The sequence below is a fragment of the Corvus hawaiiensis genome, chromosome 4 (genome assembly GCF_020740725.1).
Source record: "Corvus hawaiiensis isolate bCorHaw1 chromosome 4, bCorHaw1.pri.cur, whole genome shotgun sequence".
Taxonomy (NCBI): domain Eukaryota; kingdom Metazoa; phylum Chordata; class Aves; order Passeriformes; family Corvidae; genus Corvus; species Corvus hawaiiensis.
This window is the reverse complement of record NC_063216.1, coordinates 79,270,609-79,290,253: the sequence shown is the minus strand read 5'-3', so window position 1 is coordinate 79,290,253 and position 19,645 is coordinate 79,270,609. Positions and strand designations below refer to the sequence as shown.

General features: G+C 54.4%; 1 protein-coding gene across 1 annotated transcript in view; it reads right to left on the bottom strand.

Annotated features, from left to right (window-relative positions):
- The window catches only part of SHANK3 (SH3 and multiple ankyrin repeat domains 3), a 200,030-nt gene that overhangs the window by 58,208 nt on the left and 122,177 nt on the right, over positions 1 to 19,645 (bottom strand). The window contains exons 15-16 of the mRNA XM_048301897.1: positions 13,714 to 13,796; positions 1,517 to 1,641 (exon numbers count right to left, since the gene is read on the bottom strand). Coding sequence (XP_048157854.1) covers positions 1,517 to 1,641; positions 13,714 to 13,796 — 208 coding nt within the window. The remainder of the gene's footprint in view (positions 1 to 1,516; positions 1,642 to 13,713; positions 13,797 to 19,645) is intronic.

Genomic DNA, 19,645 nt, shown 5'->3' with positions numbered 1-19,645 from the left:
GCTGGGAGGGTGGGCAGGCCCTGGCCCAGGGTGCCCAGAGCAGCTGGGGCTGCCCCTGGATCCCTGGCAGTGGCCAAGGCCAGGCTGGACATTGGGGCTGGAGCAGCCTGGCACAGTGGGAGGTGTCCAGAGGTTGGAATTGGATGGGACTTGAGGTCCTTCCCAGCCAAAGCAGCCCGGGCTCCTGGAATTCGGGAATCCTTGCCCACGGAATGCCGGCAGTGCCTCGGGAAGGGCCCGCGAGCCCCCCCGGGCTGGGCAGGGGCTGCCAGGGATCCGTGCAGGGAGAGGCCGGGAAAAGCGGGATCTGGCCCGGGATCGGGGCCGCGGGAGCTTTGCCGGGAGCCGGGCAGGGATCGGGAACGGCCTCGTGGCTCTGCACAGCTCCTGCCCGGAGGCAGCGGGGATCGGGATCTGCTGTGGGAATGAGGCCGGGAAAAGAGGGAACGGCCTCGGGCTGCGCCGGGAGAGGGGCAGGGGCAGATCTGGGAATTTCCCCATGGAAAGGAGCCTCCAGCCATCCCAAATCCCTCCTGGCTTTGTTTTCCTCCAGGCAGAACCTTCTCCTGTCAGGACAACCAGGACTGGGAATGTCCCAGGGCTCCTCCCAGCTTTCCATGGAGACAGAGCCTGAAACCCTCAGCAGGAAGAAAATCGGGATCCGATTCCCTCCCAAAGCACGTCAGGCAACACGGAACACAGGAGATTCATCCCAAATGGAATCCTGGAATACTTTGGGTGGGAAGGGACCTCAGAGCTCATCCCATTCCATGGCAGGGACACCTCCCACTGTGCCAGGCTGCTCCAGCCCCAATGTCCAGCCTGGCCTTGGCCACTGCCAGGGATCCAGGGGCAGCCCCAGCTGCTCTGGGCACCCTGGGCCAGGGCCTGCCCACCCTCCCAGCCAGCAATTCCCAATTCCCAGTCTCCCATCCAGCCCTGCCCTCTGGCACTGGGAAGCCATTCCCTGGCTCCTGGCCCTCCAGGCCTTGGCCCCAGTCCCTCTGCAGCTCTCCTGGAGCCCCTTCAGGCCCTGCAAGGGGCTCTCAGCTCTCCCTGGAGCTTCTCCTCTCCAGGGGAGCACCCCCAGCTCTCCCAGCCTGGCAGGATCCATCCCAATCCCAATACTCTGCACATTTCCATTGGAATCCAACTTTCCATGATCCTTTTCTAACCTGGATCCAATCCCTGACCGTCCCCTGGAGCATTCCTTGGATTTCCTACTGGAAAACCTTTTTTCCACCTTTCCAAAATCCAGCCTTGTCCTGTTCCCACCAATCCCAGCCAGCACGGACTCAGGACACTGCAAATCCCATGGGAACATCCCACGGGAACTCCTCCAGCCAGGAAAACCCCTGAAGCACCAACAAATCCGGGGAATCTCCTTGAATCCCATCGTGTTCTCCATGGGACGGAGCAGCCACAATTCCAAGGGGATTCACCAGCACTGGGAGAGGAAACACATCCCAAAATTCCTGGGAAAGGACCGGAATTCCATGAGGATTTCGGGACTCACCTCGATCAGAAAGTCCCCCGTGCGCAATCCCGCTCTCCAGGCGACTCCTTCCACATCCACGGATTCCAGGTACTGCAGCGCTGGGAATGCCGGCGTGGGCGTGAACTCCTCGATTGGGGTCTCGGCTGGAAAACACAACGGGAGGGGGAAATTCAGGGATTTCCAAGGAAATTCCACAAGGGAAGGCCCAGCCTGTCCACAGCATTCCATAAAATCATGGAATGACGGGGTTATTCAGGTTGGAAAAGCCCTGGAGTCCAACCATTCCCAGCACGGCCAAGGCCACCCCTGATCCATGTCCCCAAGTGCCGCATCCACGTGGAGCTGAAATCCCACCAGGAATGGGGATTCCACTGCCGTGCCAGGGCTGGAGAAGGCTTCTCCAGGAATTTTCCCATTATCCAACTTGGAGATCCCCTGGAACAGCTTGAGGTTGTGTCCCCTTGTCCTGTCCTTGCTCCCTGGGAGCAGAGCCCAATTCCCACCTCAACGATGGAATCCAAGATGGAATCAATGCCGGAACCAATGAAGGAATCAACAATGGAACCAAGGATGGAATCAAGGATGGAACCAAGGATGGAATCAGTGAAGGAATCCAAGATGGAATCAATGATGGAATCCATGAAGGAACCAGTAATGGACTCAGAGATGGAATCAATGAAGGAATCAATGATGGAACCAACAACGGAATCAATGAAGGAATACAAGATGGAATCAACGATGGAATCAATGATGAAGTTCAAGATGGAATCAATGATGGAATCAACAATGGAATCAATGATGGAATCCAAGATGGAATCAATGAAGGAATCCAAGATGGAATCAAGGATGGAATCAAGGATGGAATCAGTGAAGGAATTCAAGATGGAACCAATGAAGGAATCAAGGATGGAACCAATAATGGAATCCAAGATGGAATCAATGAAGGAATCAATGATGGAATCAAGGATAGAATCAAGGATGGAATCAGTAATGGAACCAATAATGGATTCAGTGATGGAATCAGAGATGGAATCAATGAAGGAATCAACAATGGAATCAATGATGGAATCAATGAAAGAATTCAAGATGGAACCAATGAAGGAATCAAGGATGGAATCAAGGATGGAATCAAGGATGGAATCAGTAATGGAACCAATAATGGAATCAGTGATGGAATCAGAGACGGAATCAATGAAGGAATCCAAGATGGAATCATTGATGGAATCAATGAAGGAATCAATGAAGGAATCCAAGATGGAATCAATGAAGGAATCCAAGATGGAATCAAGGATAGAATCAAGGATGGAATCAGTAATGGAACCAATAATGGAATCAATGATGGAATCCAAGATGGAATCAATGAAGGAATCAATGCTGGAATCAATGATGGAATCAATGAAGGAATCAATGCTGGAATCAATGATGGAATCAAGGATGGAATCCAAGATGGAACCATTGATGGAATCAATGAAGGAATCAATGAAGGAATCACAGATGGAATCAATGAAGGAATCCAAGATGGAATCAATGCTGGAATCAATGCTGGAATCCAAGATGGAATCAAGGATGGAATCCAAGATGGAACCATTGATGGAATCAATGAAGGAATCAATGAAGGAATCACAGATGGAATCAATGATGGAATCCAAGATGGAATCAATGCTGGAATCAATGCTGGAATCAGTGAAGGAATCCAAGGCTGGAATCCAAGGCTGGAATCCGAGATGGAATCAATGAAGGAACCAATAATGGAATCAGAGATGGAATCAATGAAGGAATCCAAGATGGAATCAATGATGGAACCAATGCTGGAATCCAAGATGGAATCAAGGATGGAATCAATGCTGGAACCAATGAAGGAATCAATGATGGAAACAGAGATGGAATCAATGATGGAACCGATGAAGGAATCCAAGATGGAATCAACAATGGAACCAATGAAGGAATCCAAGATGGAATCAACAATGGAACCAATGAAGGAATCCAAGATGGAATCAAGGCTGGAACCCAAGATGAAATCAATGATTGAATCAATAATGGAATTAATGATGGAATCACGGAGCCATCTGGGTTGGAAAAGCCCCTGGAGAACATCGGATCCAACCATTCCCAGTGCTCCCAACCCCTCCTGCCCTGCATTCCCAAGTGCAGCACCCACAGTTCTTTGGACGCTTCCAGGGATGGGGACTCCACCAATTCCCTGGAAAAACGCACCAGCTCCGACCCTGGGACAGCCTCGGAGCCTCCTGGGCTCACAGAACTTCCAGATCCATGTGGGAATCACAAGGTCTGGGAATTCTCATCCACTTGGGATGGGAACAACATCCTGGAACAAAGCCAGGAGGGAAAAACTCCCTCTTCCCATGTCTTTTCCCAGGAAGTGAAGGACAAATCCCATTCCTGGCTGGAAAAGCTGCTCCGGCCATCCCAGAGAACCCCATTCCCACAGAGGGAATGTCCTGGGAGCTGTGTCCAGCACGAGTTGGAGAACCAGGGAATGCTTTGGGTTGGAAAATCCCTTGGGGAACATCGGATTCAACCATTCCCAGCTCTTATCCAGGTCCCCAGGTGCCACATCCACATGGATTTCAATCCCTCCAGGAATGGGGTCTCCAAACCTGCCCTGGGCACCCATTCCAAGACTTTTCCGTGAGGAATTATCCCAAGATCCAGCCTGAATTTCCCATGGCCGCCAACCGTGCCTTTTCCGGAGGCTGGTCCTGGTTTTCCAAGACGGAAAAGCAGAGACCTGCTCCTGCTTTGGATAAGGAAGCAAAATTCCTTTCTGGGATTTACAGGACTGGAATCACCCGAAACGGATTCAGGAGAAGCTCCAGACAGAAGCTCCTGGATTGTGATGGGCAACAAAAATCATGGATAGGTCAGGACAGGCTTCCCAGAGCAGCTGGGGCTGCCCCTGGATCCCTGGCAGTGGCCAAGGCCAGGCTGGACATTGGGGCTGGAGCAGCCTGGCACAGTGGGAGGTGTCCAGGAGTTGGAACTGGATGGGATTTAAGGTCCCTTCCCACCCAACCCATTCCAAGATTCCATGGATTAGGTGGCTAAAAACTCCAGCCAGGCACCAAGTGCCACATCCCGGAATTCCTTGGACACCTCCAGGGATGGCGACTCCAAACCTCCCTGGGCAGTTCCAAGGCCTGAGCGCCCTTTCCATGGGGAAATTCCCAGATCTGCCCCTGCCCCTCCCCCGGCGCAGCCCGAGGCCGTTCCCTCTTTTCCCGGCCTCATTCCCACAGCAGATCCCGATCCCCGCTGCCTCCGGGCAGGAGCTGTGCAGAGCCACGAGGCCGTTCCCGATCCCTGCCCGGCTCCCGGCAAAGCTCCCGCGGCCCCGATCCCGGGCCAGATCCCGCTTTTCCCGGCCTCTCCCTGCACGGATCCCTGGCAGCCCCTGCCCAGCCCGGGGGGGCTCGCGGGCCCTTCCCGAGGCACTGCCGGCATTCCGTGGGCAAGGATTCCCGAATTCCAGGAGCCCGGGCTGCTTTGGCTGGGAAGGACCTCAAAGCCCATCCAATTCCAACCTCTGGACACCTCCCACGATCCCAGGCTGCTCTGGCCTTTCCTTGGGCACTCCCAAGGATGGAGCAACCACAGCTTTTCTGGGAATTCCATCCCAACCCTTTTGGGCTGGATCAAGAGAATCAGGAGGAATTCTCATCCTTACAAATGATCCCAAAATATTGAATTTTTAGGAGCTGACGGAGCCCAGAGCTCCGGGGTGATCCCAGTGGCCTCTCCTTGGATGTCCCTCCAGCAACATTCCCAACGTCCCCCTCCCTTCCTGCCAAATCCAGGCCTCTGATTCCACCCAGATCCAAGACTTTTCCTCCTTTATCCATTTATTCCCATCTTTTAGGCGGGATTTTTCCACTCCAGCACGGATCACACCCAGGGAACCTTTCCCTGACATTTCTCCATGTGCTGAAGCATCTCAGATGCTTCCCACCAACGGCTTTCCACGATTTCTGCCTTTCCCGAGAGAAGCGGCAAACAGTTGACAACTCATCCCTATTTTTAGACATTCCAATGGAACATCGGAGCGCTCTCCAAATCCTTCAGGATCCTTCCAGGATTTCATCTCCCTCTGTGCCAGGCTGCTCCAGCCCCAATGTCCAGCCTGGCCTTGGCCACTGCCAGGGATCCAGGGGCAGCCCCAGCTGCTCTGGGCACCCTGGGCCAGGGCCTGCCCACCCTCCCAGCCAGCAATTCCCAATTCCCAGTCTCCCATCCAGCCCTGCCCTCTGGCACTGGGAAGCCATTCCCTGGCTCCTGGCCCTCCATGCCTTGGCCCCAGTCCCTCTGCAGCTCTCCTGGAGCCCCTTTAGGCCCTGCAAGGGGCTCTCAGCTCTCCCTGGATCCTTCCCTTCTCCAGGGGAACATTCCCAGCTCTCCCAGCCTGGCTCCAGAGCGAAGCTGATCCAATCCTTTCTCAGCCTCTGCATTTGCTCCAGGATTTCCACGCCCTCCTGGTGTCGGGAGCACCGGAGCCTCCCCTGCCTCTGGAATCCTGGAATGGTTTGGGTGGGAAGGGACCTTCAATCCCATCCCATTCCAGCCCTTGGACACCTCCCGCTGTTCCAGGCTGCTCCAAGCCCCGGCCAACCCGGCCTCGGGAATTTTTCTCCCAGGGTTGGAGCCCCGGGGACGGAGAAGGAAGAGGAGAAGAACATCCCTGCTCCCGGAAAATCCTGGGAATCCTCATCCGCCTCTCCCAAAGCTCAGCCATTCCCAAAACCACCTTGGGATCAAACCATCCCAGGCAGATCCAGGGAAAGCTCCAGCTCTGGGAATCATGGAAAATCCATCCCCAAATGCCCTCCCAGGGAGGAAATCCAACGGGAGGAGTCTCCATCCATTGGGAAAACCAAATCCAAAGGTCCGGAATTAAATCCGGGAAATTCCTGCTGGGAATGAGGGAAATTCCCTGAGCAGGAGGTTCAGCCTTTCCCACCAAAGCTCTGGACTTGGAATCCTGGGAAGCACCACTGGAACCCCCTGAGGAGCCACCATGGCTCTGGTTGGGGAATTGGGATTTCCTGGACTTCAATTCCTCCACAATTCCCAGCTGGAATTCCAGGTCCAGCTGTGGGAGAAGCTCTTGCAGAGCTGGGTCACCAGGAAGGCCTGGGAGCACCAAATCCCATCCTGAGGGACCAAAATCCATCCTGGGAACACCAAACTCCTTTCTGGAGGCACCAAAATCCATCCTGGAAAACCAAATCCCATCCTGGAGGTAACAAAATCCATCCCGGGGAATCAAATCCCATCCAGGGGGACCAAATTCTATCCAGGAGGATGAAATTCCATCCTGGAGACACCAAATCCATCCTGGAGAATCAAATCCCATCTTGAGGGAACCAAGTCCCATCCTGGGAACACCAAACCCAACCTGGAGATACCAAAGCCCATCCTGGTGAACCAAACTCCATCCCGGACAACCAAATCCCATCCTGGAGATACCAAAATCCATCTTGGGGACACCAAATCTCATCCAGGGGGACCAAATTCCATCCTGGAAGCACCAAATCCCATCCTGGAGAACCAAACCCAACCTGGATACACCAAATCTCATCCTGAAGGACCAAAGCCATCTGGGGGTACCCAAATCCATCCTGGAGGCACCAAATTCCATCCTGGAGGCACCAAACTCAATCCTGGGAAATCAAATCCCATCCTGAGGGAATAAAATCCCATCCAGGGGGACCATATTCCATCCAGGAGGATGAAATTCCATCCTGGAGACACCAAAATCCATCCTGGAGAACCAAATCTCATCTTGAGGGAACCACGTCCCATCCTGGGGGGCCAAATTCCATCCTGGAGAATCAAATCCCACCCTGGAGGCATCAAAATCCATCCAGGAGGACCAAATCCCATCCCGAGGGAACCAAATCCCATCCTGGGGAACCAAATTCCATCCTGGAGATACCAAATCCTGCCCTGGGAACACCAAACCCAACTTGGAGGCACCAAAATCCATCCTGGAAGTACCAAATCCTATCCCGGGGAATCAGATCCCATCCTGGGGACACCAAAATCCATCCTGGAGAACCAAAATCTGTCCTGAGGGACCAAACCCATCTTGGAGGCATCAAAATCTATCTGGGACACATCAAACCCAACCTGGGGATACCAAATTCCATCCTGGAGGCACCAAATCCTGTCCTGGAGGCACCGAACCTCATCCTGGGGACACCAAAATCCATCCCGGGGAACCAAATCCCATCCAGGGGGACCAAATTCCATCCAGGAGAATGAAATTCCACCCTGGAGACACCAAATCCCATCGTGGGGACACCAAACCCAAACTGGAGACACCAAAATTCATCCTCAAAACACCAAATCCCATCCAGGGGGAATCAAATCCCATCTTGAGGGAACCAAGTCCCATCCTGGGGGACCAAATTCCATCCTGGAGGCACCAAATCCCATCCTGGAGAAACAAATCCCATCCTGGAGAACCAAATCCCATCCTGGAGAACCAAATCCCATCCTGAAGGCACCAAATCCCATCCTGGAGGCACCAAATCCCATCCTGGAGGCACCAAATCCCATCCTGGAGAACCAAATCCCATCCTGGAGAACCAAATCCCATCCTGAAGGCACCAAATCCCATCCTGGAGGCACCAAATCCCATCCTGGAATTACCAAATCCCACCCTGGGGACACCAAACCCAAACTGGAGGCACCAAAATCCATCCAGGGGGACCAAATCCCATCCTGAAGGCACCAAATCCCATCCTGGAAAACCCAATCCCATCCTGGAGAAACAAATCCCATCCTGGGGACACCAAACCCAAACTGGAGATACCAAACTCCATCCTGAAAACCAAATCCCATCCTGGAGGCACCAAATCCCATCCTGGAGAACCAAATCCCATCCTGGAGAACCAAATCCCATCCTGGAGGCACCAAATCCCATCCTGAAGGCACCAAATCCCATCCTGGAGAACCAAATCCCATCCTGGGAACATCAAACCCAACTTGGAGGCACCAAATCCCATCCTGAGAACCAAATCCCATCCTGGAGAACCAAATCCCATCCTGGGAACATCAAACCCAACTTGGAGGCACCAAATCCCATCCTGAGAACCAAATCCCATCCTGGAGGCACCAAATCCCATCCTGGAAGTACCAAATCCCATCCTGGAGAACCAAATCCCATCCTGAGAACCCAATCCCATCCTGGAGAACCAAATCCCATCCTGAAGGCACCAAATCCCATCCTGGAGAACCAAATCCCATCCTGGAGGCACCAAATCCCATCCTGGAGGCACCAAATCCCATCCTGGAGAACCAAATCCCACCCTGGGGACACCAAACCCAAACTGGAGATACCAAACTCCATCCTGAGGGAACCAAATCCCATCCTGGTCAGCCCTGGCGTGGTCAGGGAGTCGGAGCAGATCCCATTCCATGGATCCCATGGATGATCCCATGGATCCCATCCCATGCCAGGACAAGTGACTTCATTCCCAGCCAGGCTCAGCGGGGAAAACCATCCCCGAATAGTTCAGGAAAGAGGGAATTGGTGCCGGTTTGGGAATGGGGTTTGGATTTGTGGTGGGAAAAGGGATAAAAGTGGGAGATTGGAATTATCCCGGATGTTTGAATTATCCCTGACGGAGCCGAGGCCTTTCCTGCTCCTCATTCCCAATCCTTGGGCTGCTCCATTCAAACCCGGAATGGTGAAATTCCCATGGAAGTTGTGTCCTAAGGATGCCAAAATCCCAGACTTTGCAGAGCCTCGCTCCCAGTTCTCCATTGGATCCCCAGCCTTCCCATAGGGATGAGCCGTGGAATTTGCATGGACACCTCCAGCCGCAATTCCTGCTTTTCCTGAGAGTCCCCAGGTGTCCCAAAATTCCTCTGGACAAGGCTGGAAAAGCAGCAGGGAGCTCTTCCCATTCCAGGACGATCCCAAAGCTTTGGGAAAACATTCCCTGTTCCCAGAGTGGATCCTTGAGCTCTGCCCATCCCACCGGGAATGGGAAGGGGCTCCGGAGGTTTTGCCACATGGAAAGGGAAGGAGGTCAAAGGATCCATTGATTCCATGGATCCCGGCAAGCTCCGAGAATTCCCAAAGGATCCATTGATTCCATGGATCCCAGCAAGCTCCAAGCTCAGGGAATTCCCAAAGGATCCATTGATTCCATGGATCCCAGCAAGCTCCGAGCTCAGGGAATTCCCAAAGGATCCATTGATTCCATGGATCCCAGCAAGCTCCGAGAATTCCCAAAGGATCCATTGATTCCATGGATCCCGGCAAGCTCCAAGCTCAGGGAATTCCCAAAGGATCCATTGATTCCATGGATCCCAGAAAGCTCCAAGCTCAGGGAATTCCCAAAGGATCCATTGATTCCATGGATCCCGGCAAGCTCCAAGCTCCGAGAATTCCCAAAGGATCCATTGATTCCATGGATCCCAGCAAGCTCCAAGCTCAGGGAATTCCCAAAGGATCCATTGATTCCATGGATCCCGGCAAGCTCCAAGCTCCGAGAATTCCCAAAGGATCCATTGATTCCATGGATCCCAGCAAGCTCCAAGCTCAGGGAATTCCCAAAGGATCCATTGATTCCATGGATCCCAGCAAGCTCTGAGATGATGGAATTCCCAAAGGATCCATTGATTCCATGGATCCCAGCAAGCTCTGAAATGCTGGAATTCCCAAAGGATCCATTGATTCCATGGATCCCAGCAACCTCTGAGATGATGGAATTCCCAAAGGATCCATTGATTCCATGGATCCCGGCAAGCTCTGAAATGCTGGAATTCCCAAAGGATCCATTGATTCCATGGATCCCAGAAAGCTCCGAGAATTCCCAAAGGATCCATTGATTCCATGGATCCTGGCAAGCTCCAAGCTCAGGGAATTCCCAAAGGATCCATTGATTCCATGGATCCCAGCAAGCTCTGAGATGATGGAATTCCCAAAGGATCCATTGATTCCATGGATCCCAGCAACCTCTGAGATGATGGAATTCCCAAAGGATCCATTGATTCCATGGATCCCGGCAAGCTCTGAAATGCTGGAATTCCCAAAGGATCCATTGATTCCATGGATCCCAGCAAGCTCCGAGCTCAGGGAATTCCCAAAGGATCCATTGATTCCTTGGATCCCAGCAAGCTCTGAGAATTCCTAAAGGATCCATTGATTCCATGGATCCCGGCAAGCTCCGAGCTCAGGGAATTCCCAAAGGATCCATTGATTCCTTGGATCCCAGCAAGCTCCGAGCTCAGGGAATTCCCACCTGGAATATCCGACCTGGCCCAGCTCAAGGCCGTTCCCTCTCCTCCTTTCCCTTGGGATCGGCTCCTTCAGGAGATCCACGGGAAGGAATCATCTTGGGAATTTCGGGAATAACCTGGTTCTCTCCAGCCAGCCAAAGGGAAGCTCATCCCATCCAGCAAATCCTTGGATTCATTCCCTTCGTTTGGATTTTGGGCCATATCCTTGTTATCCGTATAAAATCATGGAATCCTGGAATGGGTTGGCTGGGAAGCTCATCCCATTCCATGAGGACATTCCACGATCCCAGGCTGCTCCCACCTGCCCTTGGACACTGCCAGGGATCCGGGGGAGCCGCAGCTTCCCTGGGAATTCCAAAGGGATTGGACACAGGGAAAGCCCAGCTCCAGGAGCTGCAGGGATACGGGAATATCCCGGATAAACGGGAATGACTCCGTCCGATCCCTTGGATAGGACGGGATGTTCCCCTCGGGAATCGGGAGGAGTCGGAGGTGGGATGGGCTGGGAAGGACCCGGCGTGGGCTCAGCCTTTTCCCTGGAATTGCTCCCAGGGATGGGCACGGAATCCACCCTTGGTGGGACTGGGGAAATTCCAGGGAGGAATTTGTAGCAGGAAGAGGAAATTCCTTCAAGGATCATCCCAAAATCCACCCCCTTCCTTTTGCCAGGGATGCAGCTCCGGCCCCTCCCTTTTCCAGCCCCTTTTCCTGCTTTTCCCTACAGGCCTGGAGTGGTTTTCCAAGAAATTCCAAAGGCAGCGGTGGTGACACCGACGGGGCCAAGCAATTCCCAGTCTAAAATCCGTGGAATACCGGGATGAGGGGCTGGGAGCCATGGGGGGTTTGCAAGCCACCTCCCTAACTTGGGAATGCTGCTCCAGAGGGAGCATTCCCAGATCCCGGAGCTTCCATGCCTTGATCCCTCTGCATCCACGTGTCCTGCAGAATTCCCGAATCCCACAGAATTCCCGGATGCCACAGAGCCACACACCCACTCCGAGCGCTTCCCTCAGCCTCGGCGCACGAAGGAAAACCGGGAATGGCAGGAGAGCTGGGAAGAGGGGGAAAAAGGGGGGGAAATAACCAAGGAATGGGATCGAATTCCCCGGTTTTTCCAACACAAAGCTGCAGGATTGATCCGGGGAAAAAAAAAATCCATGGATGCCATTTTGAGCCCTGAAGTTTCACTTCGTGTTCCACGGATGGGAAAATCCATCGGGAATGGGAGAGAGGGAAGAAGCCAGAGCAAGATTCCCACCGGGATGCAAAGAGCCCCTGGGAGAAGGGACAGAACGAAGGAAATCCGGGAATTCTCCTGGAAAATCCCATTCCAGCCCGGCTCTGCAGCCACACCACGGAAGGAGCAGCTCTTCCCAGTTTTCCTCCCACATGGAAAACTGCGTCGCTGTCCCTCTGGCTCCCGGGAATGCCGGGGGTGGAGAAGTCTCTCCATCCGGAGCTTTTCCTGCCTCCTCTTCCCTAAATCCATTGGAACATTCCCTAATCCCCAAGGGACTCAGTTTTTGCAGTAAAAAGGTGGAATTCTGGCCAAAGGAGCCACGGGAAAATCCCAGGGAAGATCCCGGCCCTGGGAGCAGCCCTGGATGTGCCGGGAATGAGCTCCGGGGTGGGAGCAGCAGGAAAACCTCTCCTGGTTTTCCCAAGGGATCCCAAAAAGCCCCCAAAACTCTCCCTGGCCAAAATCCAGGGAAACGCTCCGAGGATTCCAACCCCAAAAAGCCACGGATGGAGCCGGGCAGGGGCCGTTCATTCCCACAGGGAAAAGGAGTGAAAATTCCCAGGAATTCCAAGCAGCATCGGCACCAAAAGCCCCGGCAAGTGGGAAAGGACAGGACAAAATGAGGGAAGAAAATCCCTTTGGAGCCCGCCAGGATTGTTGGGAATGGGGCTCCGGAGCAGAGCAGGGGCCGTTCATTCCCTCAGGGAAGGGAACTGAAAATTCCCGGGAATTCCAAGCACCACCCGCACCAAAACCCTCCCAAAATCCAAGAGAGCCACGATGGCCCCAGGACACGGCACAGAACTGGAGCGAGCCGGGGAAGAGAATCCCTTTGGAGCCCCCCCGGATTGCTGGGAATGGGGCTCCGGAGCCGTTCATCCCTCCATGGAAAAGGAGAGACAATTCCCAAAAATCCCAAGCCACCACCAGCACCAAAACCCCGCAAAATTCCCAAATTCCACCCCAGCCCACGACACCGACCGGGAGTGAGCTGGGGAAAATCCCTCTGGAGCACCCCCAGGATTACTGGGAATGTGAATCCCGAGCTGAGCAGGGACCGTTCGTTCCCTCAGGGAAGGGAACTAAAAATTCCTAAAAATTCCTAAAAATTCCTAAAAATTCCTAAAAATCCCAAGCAACCACAAGCAGCAGCACCACCAACACCCCCCCCCCCCCCAAAATTCCGAGACTCAGCCCCGGGACACGGCACCAACCCAGAGAAATCCAGGGAGGAAAATCCCTTCGGAACCGCTGGGAATGAGGATCCCGAGCCGAGCAGGGGCCGTTCATTCCTCAAGGAAAAGGAGCGACAATTCCCAAAAATTCCAAGGTACCACGAGCAGCAGTGGCACCAAAACCCCCCAAAATATGAGAGAGCCACGATGGCACCGGGACACGGCACAGAACCAGGGAGGAAAATCCCTTCGGAGCCCCGCAGGGCTGCCGGGAACGAGGATCCCGAGCCGTTCATTCTCCCAAGGAAAAGAAGCGACAATTCCCAAAAATCCCAGCAGCACCAAACCCCCAACATTCCAGCCCCCAGCCCAGCACACTGACCCAACCCAGCCCCGCCGCCAACGCCGCTCCCACCCGGAGCGTGACCGCGACGCCTCCCAAAAATTAAACCCAAAATCCCCAAAAAAACCCCTTAAAAAACCTGGGAAAAAAAAAAAAAAACCACCCCAAACCCGGGATCCCTCCTCACCTTTGGCCCCTCGCAGGACGAAGCCGAAGCCCTCATGCTCCCGCTTCTGCAGCACGGCCGTCTTCTCCTCGATGATGTAGTCACTGGGCAGGAAAGAGCACAAGAGAACGATGCCAGGGTTAGACTTCAGCACCATCGCTGCCAGCCGGGGGTGGCCCTGGCACCAGCCGGGGGTGGCCTTTGTCACCAGCCGGGGGTGGCCTTTGTCACCAGGAGACCTCTTCGCATCCAGCCGTTCATCTCCGCAGGGATCCGCTTCCCCTCCCTCTCTCTCTTTTTCTCTTTATTCCTTTTTTTTTCCCTGGATTTTTTTTGGGGTGGTTTTTGGTTGTTTTTTTTTTTTTTTTTCCTCTCGCGGTTGTCCCCAAAGTCACACCAAAAAGACGGAAGCGACTTCGCCTCGGCGTGGAGGAGGAGGAGGAGGAAAAGGAGGAAAAGGAGGAGGAGGAAAGGAGAGAAGAAAGAAAAAATCTTGGATCCCCCTGGTGCCCACCGGGCCCCCTCGCAGTCACCTGCAGAGGGATGCAGGGATACGGAGCCCTCGCGGGAATGCAGGGATCCGGAGCCCACGCAGGAATTCGGGATCCGGAGCTTCGCCCGTTAAACCAAGGGCTCGGCCATCGGCAATCGGCTCTTCCCACACTTCCCAAGCGCCTCTCCCGCGGGGCCAAAAAAAAAAATCGGGATTCTTGGATGCAAGCGGCGGTGCCTCCTCGCTTGTTGGCCGGGCAGGAGCGGGGCAGAGTTTAAATCCTCATCCCGGCGGATTTGCTCCCAAAATTCCTTCTCCCCCCCTTCCCGGGGCGTTGCTAAGTGACGGATTGCCAGGAGCGGGGGGGATGCATCCTTGGAAAAAGCCGGGAATGATCCAGCGGCGGATGGACGGATGGACGGAGGGATGGAGCCCCCTCCCCAAATTCCCTCTAGGAGCGGCGGGAGGGGGAGGGGCAGGGGGCCGCTGGTCCCTCCCAGCAGAGCCGCAGGGGTGACATCAGAGCCGGGATAATCCGGGAGCGCCGGGAAGGAGCTTGGGAAGGAGCCGGGAAGTGGGAGCCAAAGCGGGAGTGGAGAGGAGGGAGCGGAGAGGGGAGGGATGGTAACGATGGGAGGGATGCGGAGGGATGGGAATGATTGGGAATATTGGAGAGGGCTGGGGAGGGATGAGGAGAGATGGGAAGAGTGGGAATGATGGGGAGGGATGGGGAGGGATGGGAACAGTGGGAATGATGGGGAGGGATGGGAACAATGGGAAGGATGAGGAGGGATGGGAACAATGGGAGGGATGAGGAGGGATGGGGAGGGATGGGAGGATAGGGAAAGATGGGAATGGTGGGGAGGGATGGGAACAATGGGAGGGATGGGGAGAGATGGGGAGAGTGGGAATGATGGGGAGGGATGGGGAGGGATGGGAACAATGGGAATGATGGGGAGGGATGGGGAGAGTGGGAATGATGAGGAGGGATGGGGAGGGATGGGGAGGGATGGGGAGGGATGGGGAGGGATGGGGAGGGATGGGAACAGTGGGAATGATGGGGAGGGATGGGAACAATGGGAGGGATGGGGAGAGATGGAGAGGGATGGGAACACTGGGAATGATGGGGAGGGATGGGGAGGGATGGGAATGCTGGGGAGGGATGGGAACAATGGGAGGGATGAGGAGAGGTGGAGAGGGATGGGAACACTGGGAATGATGGGGAGGGATGGGAGCGGTTGGGAACAACGGGAAGTGGTTGGGAGCGTTGGGAGGGATGGAAAGAGATGGGGAACAATGGGAATGGTGGGGAGGGATAAGGAATGGTGGGGAGGGATGGGGAGAGATGGAAGCAGCAGGGAAAAATGGGGAGGGACGCGGAGAGACTGGGGAGATGGGAAGGGATGGGGAATGATTGGGAATATTGGAGAGGGATGGGGAGGGATGGAGAGAAACGGGACCAATGGCAGGGATGGGGAAGGATAAGGAATGCTGGGGAGGGATGGGAGTGACTGGGAACGATGGGAGCAACTGGGAGGGACTGGGAGAGATGGGAGCGATGGGAACAATGGGAAGTGGTTGGGAGTGTTGGGGAGGGATGGAGAGAGATGGGAACAGTGGGAATGATGGGGAAGAATGGGGAACTGGGAATGCTGGAGAGGGACGGGGAACAGTGGGAGCAACTGGGAGGGATAGGAAGGGATGGGGAGGGATTGGGAGAGATGGGAGCAATGGGAACAATGGGAATGATGGAGAGCAATGGGAACAATGGGAATGATGGGGAATGATGGGAATGATGGGAATGATGGGAATGATGGGAATGATGGGGAGTTATGGGAATAATGGGAATGATGGGGAGTGATGGGAACAATGGGAATGATGGAGAGCAATGGGAACAATGGGAATGATGGGGAATGATGGGAATGATGGGAATGATGGGGAGTTATGGGAATAATGGGAATGATGGGGAATGATGGGAATGATGGGGAGTTATGGGAATAATGGGAATGATGGGGAGTGATGGGAACAATGGGAATGATGGAGAGCAATGGGAACAATGGGAATGATGGGGAATGATGGGAATGATGGGAATGATGGGGAGTTATGGGAATAATGGGAATGATGGGGAATGATGGGAATGATGGGGAGTTATGGGAATAATGGGAATGATGGAGAACAAAGGGAACAATGGGAATGATGGAGAGCAATGGGAACAATGGGAATGATGGGGAATGATGGGAATGATGGGAATGATGGAGAACAAAGGGAACAATGGGAATGATGGGAATGATGGAGAACAAAGGGAACAATGGGAATGATGGGGAGCAATGGGAACAATGGGAATGATGGGAATGATGGGGAGTTATGAGAATGATGGGAATGATGGGGAGTGATGGGAACAATGGGAATGATGGAGAACAAAGGGAACAATGGGAATGATGGGGAGCGATGGGAACAATGGGAATGATGGGAATGATGGGGAGTGATGGGAACAATGGGAGTGATGGGGAACAATGGGAAGAGATGGAAAACAATGGGAATGTTGGGAAGGGATGGGAAGGGATGGATGGGAGGGGTGGGGAGCACTGGTGGCACCAGAGCACCCGGAACTGGCAGTGGGAATTCCCCATGGATCCGTTCCCAAGGCACGGGAAGGGACTGGAATTCCACTGGGGAATGAGGGGCCAGGCTGGGCCTCACCAGCTCCTCCAGAGGGAATGGATCCCTGCTGAGAACACCGGGAAGGATCCAGAAGGGAATGGATCCCTGCTGGGAACACCAGGATCACCCAGAGGGAATGGATCCCTGCTGGGAAAATCCTCGGATAACCGGGAACACCTCGGATCCCCTGGAATACTGGGAGGGAATGGATCCCTGCTGGGAACACCTCGGATCACTGGGAACACTGGGAAGGAATGGATCCCTGCTGGGATGAGCTTGGACACCCTGGGATCACTAGGAAAGAATGGATCTGTGCCAGGAACACCGGGAACACCTCGGATTGCTGGGAAGGAATGGATCCCTGCCAGGAACACCTGGAGCAACCTGGATCACCAGGAGGGAATGGATCCCTGCCGGGAACACCGGGAAGGATCCAGAAGGGAATGGATCCCTGCCGGGAACACCGGGAAGGATCCAGAAGGGAATGGATCCCTGCTGGGAACACCGGGAAGGATCCAGAAGGGAATGGATCCCTGCCGGGAACACCTCGGATCCCCCGGAGCACCGGGATCCTGGTGGGTGTCCCAGGTGATCCTGGATGGAAGACACAGATCACGCAGAGCTGGGATCACATTCCCAGCTTTCCACGACCAACCGGCACCGGGATAATTCCCTCTCTGCATCCATCCTCTGCAATTCCAGGATCCCAATCCCACCTGGGCAGGAATTTCTGCCCGTTACCCCATTCCCACCGGGAATACGGGAATATTCCTTCATTTTCCACCCCAGGAACGCGATCCCAAAACCTGAGGCGCAGCAGGATTGCGGAGCACGGAATGTGAAACATTTTCCATGGAAACGAAACCCACCCAAATCCCAAATTCCCAGCACTTCCCTGCTATTCCAGCGCTCTAATTATGGATGGGCTTCTGCAGGATCTGTGAAAAACAGGGAATCTAAAAATCCTGGGATTTTCATGCCACAGCCTCCATTAAAATGATGGGAATGGCTTAAGAGCTGTCCTGGAGCCACCCTTCGGAGTCACCTCACACATTCCATGGATCCCAAAATCCCAGCTGGAGACCGAGATGCTCCTCAGGATGGACCAAAGTCTCCCCTCTCCAAGAAAATTCCTGTTTCCAGGTGCTGAGGGTCCCTCTGGAAGCAGATTCCTGACAGCCATTCCTGGGCCAGCTCATTCCAGAAGCATCATCCCGCTGTCTGTGCTGTAAATTCCCACTGGGATTCCCAAATCCAAGGAAATCGGATTGGAGCTCCACTGGGAATGTTCAGGGGGAGATTTTTCCCCCCAGAGCTTTGGTGGGAAAGGCTGAACCTCCTGCTCAGGGAATTTCCCTCATTCCCAGCAGGAATTTCCCGGATTTAATTCCGGACCTTTGGATTTGGTTTTCCCAATGGATGGAGACTCCTCCCGTTGGATTTCCTCCCTGGGAGGGCATTTGGGGATGGATTTTCCATGATTCCCAGACCTGGAGCTTTCCCTGGATCTGCCTGGGATGGTTTGATCCCAAGGTGGTTTTGGGAATGGCTGAGCTTTGGGAGAGGCGGATGAGGATTCCCAGGATTTTCCGGGAGCAGGGATGTTCTTCTCCTCTTCCTTCTCCATCCCCGGGGCTCCAACCCTGGGAGAAAAATTCCCGAGGCCGGGTTGGCCGGGGCTTGGAGCAGCCTGGAACAGCGGGAGGTGTCCAAGGGCTGGAATGGGATGGGATTGAAGGTCCCTTCCCACCCAAACCATTCCAGGATTCCAGAGGCAGGGGAGGCTCCGGTGCTCCCGACACCAGGAGGGCGTGGAAATCCTGGAGCAAATGCAGAGGCTGAGAAAGGATTGGATCAGCTTCGCTCTGGAGCCAGGCTGGGAGAGCTGGGAATGTTCCCCTGGAGAAGGGAAGGATCCAGGGAGAGCTGAGAGCCCCTTGCAGGGCCTGAAGGGGCTCCAGGAGAGCTGCAGAGGGACTGGGGCCAAGGCATGGAGGGCCAGGAGCCAGGGAATGGCTTCCCAGTGCCAGAGGGCAGGGCTGGATGGGAGATTGGGAATTGGGAATTGCTGGCTGGGAGGGTGGGCAGGCCCTGGCCCAGGGTGCCCAGAGCAGCTGGGGCTGCCCCTGGATCCCTGGCAGTGGCCAAGGAAAGCTTGGAGCAGCCTGGGATCGTGGGAGATGCCCAAGGGTTGGAACTGGATGGGATTTCAGCTCCATTCCCACCCAAGCCATTCCAGGATTCTCCAATGGAATGTTCGTCTCAGCGGTGGATTCCCAGCCCTGCAGGTGTCCAAGGAATTCCTGGAATTCCACTCTGGGCTGGGGATCAGGCCCAGCCTGGGCTCGGTGAGCTTGGAGGGCTTTTCCCACCTCAAGAATTCCATGGATTTTTTAGGATTTCTCCAGCAGCTTCAGCCGAACTCAAGTTTTCCTTTGAGAAACCCTTACCCAAAAATTCCCAGGGAGTGCAATCCCTCTCCAGCCAATATCCCAACATTCCAGCGCTTTCCTGGGAAGTCGTGACCCCTTCCAATGGTTTTCCCACGGGAATAACCGAGTGGATCCACGGAAAATTATTTTATAGCCCCATTTCCCCCTTTTCTTTGAGAATCCCAGAATTTGGGTTGGAAAAGGGATTCGAGATCATTCCATGGTCAGGGACAATTCCCGCTACCCCAACTTGCTCCAAGCTTTTTCCAGCCGGCCTGGAATTCTTCCAGGTGTGTCTTGGGTGGCTTTTCCTGTTTCTTCCCCATCCTTTGGGAATGTGGGGGGAGCGTTACCTAAGCGGCATCGG